The following is a 10,645-nucleotide window of genomic DNA, read 5'->3' as shown; positions in this document are numbered from 1 at the left end:
AGAGTTATACTGGAAGTCAAAGGTAGAAGTTTATACATTTGACAAGTTTTTTGGGGGGGAAATTAATTCTCATCAGTTTATTATTGCAGGAGAAACATTTTTTCTTTCAGGGTAGAAGTGATTTCTGCACGTAATTATTCTGCGGCGGCAGCAGGCGTCTGAACACATACCCAAAAAATACTCTTTATGGAAACACAATATACAGTGCAACAATCCACAAGAGGCAAGTAGGAAGATTCAGGTGAGCTGACCCTTTCTGGAAGGAATTCCACATGTCCGATGTTAAAACATCTGAAGCCTGAGAGGAAACGCTGCGGTGTAACGCAGTTCACGGGGGTCTCAGAGGGGATAGGAGCCAGAGCGTAAGTGCCAGAGGTGAGAGGCAGATTGGGTTACACCCCTGGGTGTGCTGAGTGGAGGTCTGCTTCTCACACCAGGGCAAGCTATATTTCACCATGTGTTATGAACCTGCAGACCTGCCCAAAGGACTTCACCGCTGCTAATGATGGAAAATTAACGCTCCACTGAACTGAGCTAAATGCCCCCACTGACATTCCCAAATTATTTACAGCAAAGACCAGCAAGCCAAAGGATCACTCAGGGTGTATTTCTGCTGATTGGGGTGTAATGAGGAAAACCAGTCAGACAGATTTTGTTATGATTCCATAAGAGGCAGGAGGCTGGAAATGAAAGGAAAACTGTCAAGAAAACGGCTGGTGATAAAACACTGAGGCACAATTAGACGTCATTACGTCTCACCAGAGCCAGAGGAGCTGCAGCTCGGCCTTTTCTTGCCTGAGAAGACAAATCTGTCTGCAGAGTTCGCTTGACATCAGGAAACCAGTTTTGTTGGGGAGAAAAGGGGCCTTTGGATCACAGACTCCTCCCAGACATGTCTGGAAGAAAAGCTCCAGTGAGCAGCAGGAGTTGGTCACTGAGAGACGCTCCATCCACACAGCAGCCTGCAGCCCTGCGGAACGCCTGAACAATCCTACACCAGAGACACAAAATGAGAGCCTTTATTTCAGTTGTGACCGTTTTGTGGGTGGTGGCAATAACCTCCACGGGCGCCATCCACGGACTGTACAACTTCGGCCAGACCGATTTATTCCAGAAAAAGAACAGCTGCAAGCAAATCCCTGAAAACCTCCTGCTTTGCAATGACATAGAATACACGGAGATGCGCCTCCCGAACCTGCTGGGACACGAAACCATGAATGAGGTCCTGCAGCAAGCTTCGTCCTGGACGCCCCTGGTGCAGAAGCAGTGTCACCCCGACACGAGGAAGTTCCTCTGCTCGCTTTTCGCTCCAGTCTGCCTGGACGACCTGGATGAGCCCATACAGCCCTGTAGGTCGCTGTGCGAGAGCGTCAGGCACGGATGCGGGCCCGTCATGCTCGCGTTCGGGTATCCGTGGCCGGAGATGCTGGACTGCAACCGCTTCCCGCCTGACAACGACCTGTGCATACCACCTGCAAGCATTGAGAACGTCGTGCCTGTCACCAGAGAGGGTAGAGATCTGCAAAACTCTCATTTGAAGCGTTTTTGACCAATGCAATGTCTTGTGCGTAAACGTGCATTTTATTCGCACGCATGTTTGCATCTCAGACTGCATCTGATCTCCATTCCATTGTCATAAATATAAGTGCATGGGTAACATTTTGTGTTCAGTTATGGGAAATTGAGCAGTGTTCATCGTTTTCAATTCTCTCTCAGTGCCCAGGGTGTGCGATGCTTGCAAAGAAACGGAAGAAAATGGCAACGAAATCGTTGACAGCCTGTGCAAGAATGATTTTGGTAAGTGCTCCGGCTTTACTAGTCCCGAGGGTGAACTGCAGAGGCCCCAAGAGGTCATCAGAGGTGGTTCCAAGAAATTCAAGGCAGAATTAGAGTAATCTAAACCGCTGAATGTGAGTCACTTACGGGAAACTCTTCAACGGTGTACATTTGCCCCAGATGGCTCATGCACTTTTTATGGGGTTTAAGTTTCTCAGCTGGTTTTACGTCTTGGTGTTTTGAAGAGAGAGCTGGTCTTCCATCACACGCAACAAGGGAAACGGTCAAAATTATACTTAATTTGGAAAAGAAGTGTTTTAAATCAAATGGTTTTCCCTCAAGCACTCCCTTTGTGAAATAGGATCCTGGTTTTGGACTCTTGGTAACTTTTTTTTCTGTATTTCTGATTAGAGCGCAAACCTGATTATACATCAAAGTTACTTTGGGGTGTTAAATTCACCAGCTTGCTTTGAAGAGATGTTTCAATCAGTTTTTTTTTTTTCCTGGCCATTACTGATTTCTGGTTTTCTTTAAGAGCTGTCTGTTCTGGAATCACACATTTGTTTTTTCTTTTATATATATATATTTATTTTCTAAGGACTGGGATGTATGAAAATTTTCTAAAAATATGTTGAAGATTAGAGGCAAACATAGAAGTAGTAGTAAGGAAATGTTTGACTAATGTAGTTATACACCAACATAGCCTTTTCTATTTATTGATACGTTCAATAAGTAGAAAAAGAATACCATAGAGCGACTAACTGCTGCATAATTGAAACTTTGTTACAGTTGGCACGGAAACATTCAGGTCTTGTAGATTTTCATTGCAGCATTTTATTCTCATTACCGCTCTGATTCTACAGCGCTATAAAAAGCACTTCCATCTTACAGATTTCTTCTGGGGTTTTTTTGTTTGTTTGTTTGTTTTTTGTCATGTGCAAAAGTTTCAGATCAACAATATTATATTGATATTGGACAAAGTCAACCCAAGTGAAAAATGTTTTTAAAAAATCAGTTTTCAAACAATTATTTATTTGTATTTTAATTAAGAGGGTAAAAGCGATCCAAACCAATCTAGCCAAATGTGAAAAACCTTTTTCCTCCTAAACTTTACACCTGGTTGTGCCACTGTCGGCAGCGACTGCCATTTGGAGGTCCTGCCACAGCATCGTAATCAAATGTAAGTCCACAACTAATTGTATTTTCTCCGTCCTTCGGAGGTGGACTTGCTGGTGTGCTGCAGAGTGGGATGGAATCCAAGCTCACAAACTGAAGGCCGAAACTTCTCCTTCAGGAAGTTCTGGCAGAAAGCAGAATTCATGATTCCAACAACAATTACAGCAGCAAAGGAGCATTAGACCATCACATTACTACTATTATGTTATGTTTGACTTTAGGTATGCTCTTCTGAAAAGTTACACTTTTGTGTCATCAGTCCACAGAATATTTCCCCTAAAACCTAAAAAATCATCAAGATGTTTCTTTTATTATTATTATTTAGGAAAACATGAGGCTTTTTTGTTCTCTTTGGTCAGATGTGGTTTACAACTCAGATCTCTCCCATGGATGTTCTGTTTGCCCAGCGACTTTCTTTTTGTTGACTCTCCAACACCGACTCTAACTCAGACAGGTGAAGCCTGCAGAGCATTGAATGTTGGGGGTCTGGGGGGAATGGCTCTATCTCTGATTTGCAACAGTCCAAAGTTGTGCTTGCAACCCATTTTCAGACGGATATGACTTTGCTTCCCATTTGGTTTTGAATTTCTGCGTGATGGCATCGTTTATCCTGGTTCATGTTGTCAGGCAGGTTCTGTTCTAGAGGTCAGACAGTAATCAGATCTGGTCTGATCTGATCTGGTCTGGCTTGTTTATTTCAGCCAGAATGCTTAATCACAGTTTAACCAAGATTTAAAAACTCGAGCTTCTGTATTTTCATAAACATATGGATACATTTTTTCCCCCTTAAAAACAAAATCACCCTTTTGTTTTTTGTATATTCTCTGATTAGCTTTACGATAACGGCATATGATATGACGTGATGTGTGTGAAAAAAGAATAAAACTGCTGAATGCTGCTTTTATTCCTAATTCTGTCTTTTTTTCCCCTCCACATCCATCTCCAGTTATGAAGATCAAAGTCAAGGAGATCTCCTACATTAATGGTGACACCAAAATAGTGCCAGAGACCAAGAGCAAGATGATTTACATGATGAACAGCATGACGGAGCGTGACCTGCGGAGGACGGTGCTGTGGCTGAAGGACGGGATGCGGTGTATCTGTGAGGAGATGAACGACATCAACGGGCCCTACCTGGTCATGGGCCAGAAGATGGACGGCCGTCTGGTCATCACCTCCCTGAAGCGCTGGCAGAGAGGACAGCCCGAGTTTAAGAGGATTTCACGCAGCATTCGTAAGATGCAGTGTTAGGAAAGAAAGGAGGCTCCATATCAGATCTTTGGTCAAGTTTAGTTTAGCTTTTTCTGTCATGCTGAGTTGTTTGTTGGTTTGTTCTAGAGAACAGATTTCTCCAAGGTCTCAGAAACTCCACTGTTTTTTTTTTTATTGAAGATAAATCATATTTTTATTGTGCTTTAATCCAGTTAAGTATATATAGGATACAACATGTGGGAGATCCTCACGTTTATGAAAATCTAATGAACAATTTTTTAGTCATGTTTAGCTCATTGTAAATTGAATTTGGCTCTCTAGTGGACACTTGGGGAATACCATGTCTTTTTAAAAAGATGGAGCTTTTCCTTCACCCCCCAGTCAGTCTATGTAAATAACACTCAGATTGTATTTAAGGTGGAGCAAAACACCATCCATCCATCCATCCATCCATCCATCCATCCATCCATCCATCCATCCATCCATCCATCCATCCATCCATCCATCCATCCATCCATCCATCCANCCATCCATCCATCCATCCATCCATCCATCCATCCATCCATCCATCCATCCATCCATCCATCCATCCATCCATCCATCCATCCATCCATCCATCCAGCAAAACACCATCACATGCAAACTCTATGGGCCACTGACTGACGTTAAAAATTACCAAATTATTAGCAGATGGCATTCAGCTACATTTTTATTCTGGCCCTTCTGTTCTAGAGCTTCACAAGTATTTTTTAGTGAATGTGACTTAACATCAAAATAAAAGCAACTTTGAGGTGAGAAATTAATTTTTTTTTTTTTAAAGAAAAAGGATAAAAATGTTATTTTCATGTTTGTCCAGCTTTTTCAGAGGTATTTTTAGCCTTTGTGTCAGATACAAGACAGATTAATTTTGCATGATGCACATTGAATAAAAGTGTGATCCTTGTGTGTGTGTGTGTGTGTGTGTGTGTTCATAGTCGGATGTTTAGACATTATTTGTACTTTTATATATTCCCTGTATTTTCTCAAGTCAATATGAGAGATAGCTGGCTATATTCTCTTCCTGTTCATCCCTATAATATTTTTAGCAGACTGTTTTATGTGAGCAACTGTTGTATTAGCCTCAGATAAAACTATTTTTTTACTCTGGAGCTCATATTAATGTTTGTGTTTTGTTTTTTGTTTTGTTTTGTTTGGTTTGGTTGTTAATATTAGGATCTGCATCTTCTTCCGTAATTTTGTTTGTTCCGAGCGCAAAATCTGAACATAACCTTCAGTGTCTCAATATACAATAAAGTATTAGTTTATTGCTTGTTTTGATTAAACAAGCAATGTAATCATTTTAAAACGTTTTCCGATGTAAATATACAATATTGCCACGTATAGTAGTTTCAGGTGTTGCTAGCTACATGTTTAAAGAGGTAAATTTGTTGCTTGTGTGGATGAGTGTTCAGAATAAAGTTCGAATCTTTTTAATTTGTTCGGTGGTCTGTTAGAAGTAGTCTGGGGTGATTTATAACTACTAGTTGAACACTGCCCTCTAGTGGAATCCGATGGTAACATTTTAAAGTGGCGGTGTGTTGATGTGCTTTGAAAACCACAGAATGTTCAGGTGCAGCTTGGAAGTTTATAATGACCCATTTTAATCATCCTGGTAATTATGTGTGTGTATTTGGGAAGGACGGAGGTGGAGTTATTATTCTAATTAATTGATAAATGAATCAACATGACACTACAATTGGATGTAGATTTTTCTTGAGTTATTTTTTTATATCAGGAAAGAACACTTGCTAGGTTGCTTTCAAATACTCATATTTTATGTTTACTCAGTTTTTCACACCTTTACACAAACTTCTGAGAGCTCTAATTCTATAATGATGGCATGAATGGATGGAAATTTAAAAACGTGGTAATAGAAAATGTGAAGAACTTATACACAGCACCAGATCAGAGTGTTCAACACGGAAGTGATACTTATATCACTTCCGTTTTATATCACTTATATATATATATATGAACCATAAATTCAGTAACTTGCATTTTAGTGCATTTTAGTGTGTGTGTATATATATATATATATATATATATATATATATATATGTGTGTGTGTGTGTGTGTGTGTGTGTGTGTGTGTGTATATCGATTCATGTTTTCACATGACTGTCATTTGATTTATGACTCACCTCAGAACAAAAGAAGTCAGTCAGTGTCATGGTCTGTTTAACCCAGGAATACCTGGGACTCCCCGCTGGTCAGAGGGTCTGATTAACCTCTTGAATGAATGTCAGAAAAGAATTTAACACTCCTACAGTCTAGACAGCAGTTTCACTTTGTTCAGATACATTAATTGTTCTTGTAGTCCACCATCAACCAGAGTTTTTTCCCAGTGACCTACCTAAAAACACACATTAGCATACATATATTCTTTGAGATTTCTAGCAATGTCACAAAATGTGTTCATATTTTCAGTATGAGAACACAAAAGATTCCCCACTTCTGTTGCGCTGCGCATCTACTCGCACTCGGAATATTTAAATACATATTTTAGATTAGGGTGATGAAACAAAAGGCTCAAAATATGTGAGCTGGTGATCATTTCTGTGTGTCCTATATTCTGCTATATTCGACTCTAACCACAACTCAGACCACGCTTTTTTGGTAAAAAATGTCAAAGTTCACCACATGTTTGTAATACCACAGCAGCCCATGAGTGAAAGTAAAGTAAGAGAAGTACCAACTTTAGAACCTGCTGAATCACATGGAGGTCAGTGGATGATAACGAGCTCACTAATAATAACACCTCCCACTCTTGCCTTCCCTATTCTATTATTGTTTTCTTTTTGGAAAGTTAAAGTCTTTGGGTTCCTGGATTATTTTACGTAATGCAAAAACCTATTAATGTCATCATATTTCAAGACTGGTTTTGAAATGGCATTTTACAGTTAATTTTCCCTGACTTTAGTGAACAAATCAGTATCTGCCTGGAAGAACATTAGACTAGAGTTGCTTCCCTCTCTTACAGTGACTTGCAGTCCTGAAAAGGTTTGCTCATGTTGTCACATTACAACATTTACTCTGCTTCGATCAGGATTTTATTTCACAAATAAACAAATAACTGTATAAATGTGAAGAGAATTGTAAATAACACCAGGTTACAAAAAACTATTTTTTGGAAGTTGTCCATGTTTTTTTCAACTGAATTAGGATTATTTTCCACAGCTGAATCAAAAAATGACATCCATTTTTCTCAGTCAGGTCAGGTTTTAATTCTAATTTGATTTAGAGAAATATGATACTCTGACATTTTTGTGACATTATCAGCTAATTTCTTTTAGTATTTCTCATCCAAAAAAGATTTTAGGAGAAAAAAATATTGTTTTCTAACAGTGTATTAATTAAATGTTACAAACTTGTATACCTGTAAATTGTAATAATAAACACCGATAAGGGTAAGTACATGGGAATTGAACATTACATACGTACAAAATTCTCCATCTTTTTTCTGTCCTAATGGAATCTCTCCTCCTGCTCATCACTCATTGATGACAAACTGAAAAAAGACTTTCTTTCCATGTGGCTTTCTTTGTGCCCCTCCTCAACAAAAGCCAGATTTATGACGTAGACAATTTGCAGTTTTTCAGCAGACTCTCCCACCTGCGCTGTGGATCTCTATCATGGCCTTCCTGCTTGATTAATGTCCAAATCTGCTGGTTGCTCTTCTGTCTCTGGCTGCACAAGAATTTATTCATGTCTGAGTAAAGGGAACTGAATATATGTTCACACCACACTTTTCAGATTCTTTTTGTGAACGATTTCAAAATATCTATTTTTCCATCCCACAGAAGTTAATGGTGGTTGTCACAAAAAAGTTAAACAAGTGTGAATACTTTTGAGAGGCGCAGTGTCATAGTTTAATATGTGACTATTAAAAAAGACAGAAGTCAGTTTGTTCTACAGCCTGTGGATCCAGCATTGCAGTCACAGTATACAATGTAGCTCACCACCATCAGTGTGTGAATGTGTGTGTTGGAGTCCTCTGAGTTAGATAAAAGGCTTTTTCATCCATCCACTTCAGTATGAGGAATATTATATCAAGTACACGGGATAATGGTTGTAAAAGTAGAGCTTTATGAGGTCGTATTCACTGGAATGCTGGAACAACTCCGTGCATCATCCACTGAATCAGGAAGAAATATGCAAAACCCTTTACTGTGTCACGTATCCAATGGTTAACAGTCACTGACAATGCCCTAACTGCGCAATTCACTAAATAATAAAATTACGTAATGAACAAGAAGAGCGTCCGATGCGTTTGTTGCTCTGGGAAATCTGAAAACGGAACAAAAGCTTGGAATATGGAAAGAAAGTGCTTTAAAAACTAACGTCCCTGTTGCGATTTGACTGAAAAACAGTGTGGAAACCCGGAAACGTAACATGTGAGATTGAGGCATTTTTAGGATTATTGTTTCATACAGTAAACTGTCTGCTGAAACCCTCAGTGTCATTAGTTCAGAACCTAAAAACAATAATTTGCATAAATTCAAACTTGTTTCTTTATGTAATTCAAATATTATAAAGCACTAATAATTAAATAAATCTCACAACTCTCCTTTAAGTATTATTTAAAGGCTTTTTTTGTTGTTGTTTTTCACATCTTCTATCACACTTTTTTTCTTCCAATCAACTTTGAGATTGTTTATGCTTATGTTCAGTCTCTTTAGCAACAACATTTGTGGCTTGTCCCCATATAGATAATGTCAATGGCTGTCTGCAGGGCAGCTTTCAAGTCTGCAGCTTCCTTGTTTACACCATATTTTGTCGACAAAATTAACATAGCATTTTTTTTTTTTTTTTGTTTAAAAAGTTAGTGATATTTGAATATTTAATAGTGGATAACCATAAAATTACTGGAATACAAGAAGAACTCAATGTATCATCAGAGTGTAATTTTCTGATACAGTATTATAGTTCTTCAGTGGCTTCATAATAAACAGAAATATATTCTTGAATGAATGTGTGTGTTTTAGCTTAGCCATTTTAACTTAATCACTGGTGTGAGTTAACATTTTCAATTACTGAAATGCGCCTGCAGAAAGAGAATTTGATCATGCCGAACAAAGGTGGGAGAGCTCGAAATTACGACGTCATTGAAGGCAGCATTCGCGTTTCCTTCTCAGCCGCTGCCGAAGAAACCCGAGCGAAAGAAAGTTGAATGTGTTTTTATGAGTTTTTGCAGGATAACAATTATTGCCGTCAGTCTGACAGAGCTTCAGTTTACTGCTGTGTCGCGGGGCTGTGGCGCTTTGAACGGCGGCAGCAGGCAGGCAGGCTGGGCTCCGTTTTGACGACGCTCAAAAAAAGTCCGCGGGGAAGTTCCCCAGGAAATCCCCGTTCGGGGATATTATTCTCGACACTGATGTGCCAAATCTCCGGTAGAATTTACCTCCTCGGTGCATTTCTAAAAGACACGGGGTGAGAGGCAGAGGCGTCAAATGCTGGATGATTATTATTAAAAGACCCGATCGGTGTTGAATCTACTAAAAAAACGTCCGCCATGGATAGCGCCAGCATGGGCTCCGAGGGAGACGCGCTGCTGAGGGAGAGAACGCGGAGCTACGGCGTCATGAACACCCTGTATCATGAGACGCGGGGGGAGATGGAGCTCCTCAACAAGCAGCTCTGCCTGAAGGACAATATTATTGCAGACTTAAAGACCAGGCTGGTCAGGCATGAGAGGATGTACATGACGATGGGAGACGATGAGCCCGTGGTCATCGGTCCGTCCAACTCCCTGGTGGAAAGTCTGCTGTCAGAGATCTGCAAGCTGAAGCAGAAGAGAAACGACATGGAGGTCAAAGCAGCCCGACAAGGAGAGGTAAACCCTGGAGCAAGAGCTCCGCATTTACCTGAATAGTTGGAAGAAATCACTCTTTCATTAACTATATTTATTAACTATATTTATTGAAAGTAATTAAAGACATTTTCAACAGAACTCCCAGAAACACAAACGGACCAGCTACTACTATATTATAGGAATATAATATACATTCCTATAATATGTTATAGGAATGTAATATACTATATAATATAGTATATTAGTGCACTATTTAAAAAAAAAAAAAGATGAATTTACAAGGGCGGTGCTAGAATAAAGAGTACTGGGGCACAAAATCTAAGTCCAGATCCACAATTCATTTCGATATATACATGTGATAAAAATATAAATATAAATATAAACTTAAATACACATTCTGGTCCTGTGTGAATTTTGTTTTCAGACATTTTCCTCTTTTTACTGTGGTTTAATTTTCCCTTTTGTATGTTTGGAAGAAATCAATCAGTAAAGATTGAGAAGATATACCCGTCATGAAATGAATGATCTTATAATTATGTCATGAGAACAGACAAAAAAATGATTTTGTCCAATTTTATGGGCAGCCTCGTGTGTGAGTATTATACTATATATTATATTTATATACATCTT

General features: G+C 39.2%; 2 protein-coding genes across 2 annotated transcripts in view; both read left to right on the top strand.

Moving 5' to 3' along the window:
• The first annotated feature begins 725 nt into the window (after positions 1-725).
• Positions 726-4,663, top strand: sfrp2 (secreted frizzled-related protein 2). The gene is made up of 3 exons (XM_008404369.2): positions 726-1,511; positions 1,717-1,797; positions 3,899-4,663. The coding sequence occupies exons 1-3, from the start codon at positions 1,010-1,012 to the stop codon at positions 4,201-4,203; spliced, it is 888 nt and encodes a 295-aa protein (XP_008402591.1). The 5' UTR covers positions 726-1,009; the 3' UTR covers positions 4,204-4,663.
• Positions 4,664-9,328: 4,665 nt separating this feature from the next.
• Positions 9,329-10,645, top strand: part of tnip2 (TNFAIP3 interacting protein 2) — a 5,132-nt gene continuing 3,815 nt past the window's right edge. Inside the window, exon 1 of the mRNA XM_008404381.2 lies at positions 9,329-10,036. Within this exon, the coding sequence (XP_008402603.1) occupies positions 9,716-10,036 (321 nt within the window). The 5' untranslated portion in view covers positions 9,329-9,715. The remainder of the gene's footprint in view (positions 10,037-10,645) is intronic.

This window comes from Poecilia reticulata, linkage group LG1, assembly GCF_000633615.1.
Source record: "Poecilia reticulata strain Guanapo linkage group LG1, Guppy_female_1.0+MT, whole genome shotgun sequence".
Classification (NCBI taxonomy): domain Eukaryota; kingdom Metazoa; phylum Chordata; class Actinopteri; order Cyprinodontiformes; family Poeciliidae; genus Poecilia; species Poecilia reticulata.
The sequence above is the reverse complement of the archived record's forward strand: the minus strand, read 5'-3'. Positions and strand labels throughout refer to the sequence as shown.

What these genes read in the sequence shown, in the direction of transcription:
- sfrp2 (XM_008404369.2), top strand. Translation starts at nt 1,010, where the DNA reads ATGAGAGCCTTTATTTCAGTTGTGACCGTTTTGTGGGTGGTGGCAATA. An exon ending in CGTGCCTGTCACCAGAGAGG is followed by an intron (nt 1,512 to 1,716) that starts GTAGAGATCTGC and finishes ATTCTCTCTCAG; the next exon opens with TGCCCAGGGTGTGCGATGCT. An exon ending in CCTGTGCAAGAATGATTTTG is followed by an intron (nt 1,798 to 3,898) that starts GTAAGTGCTCCG and finishes ATCCATCTCCAG; the next exon opens with TTATGAAGATCAAAGTCAAG.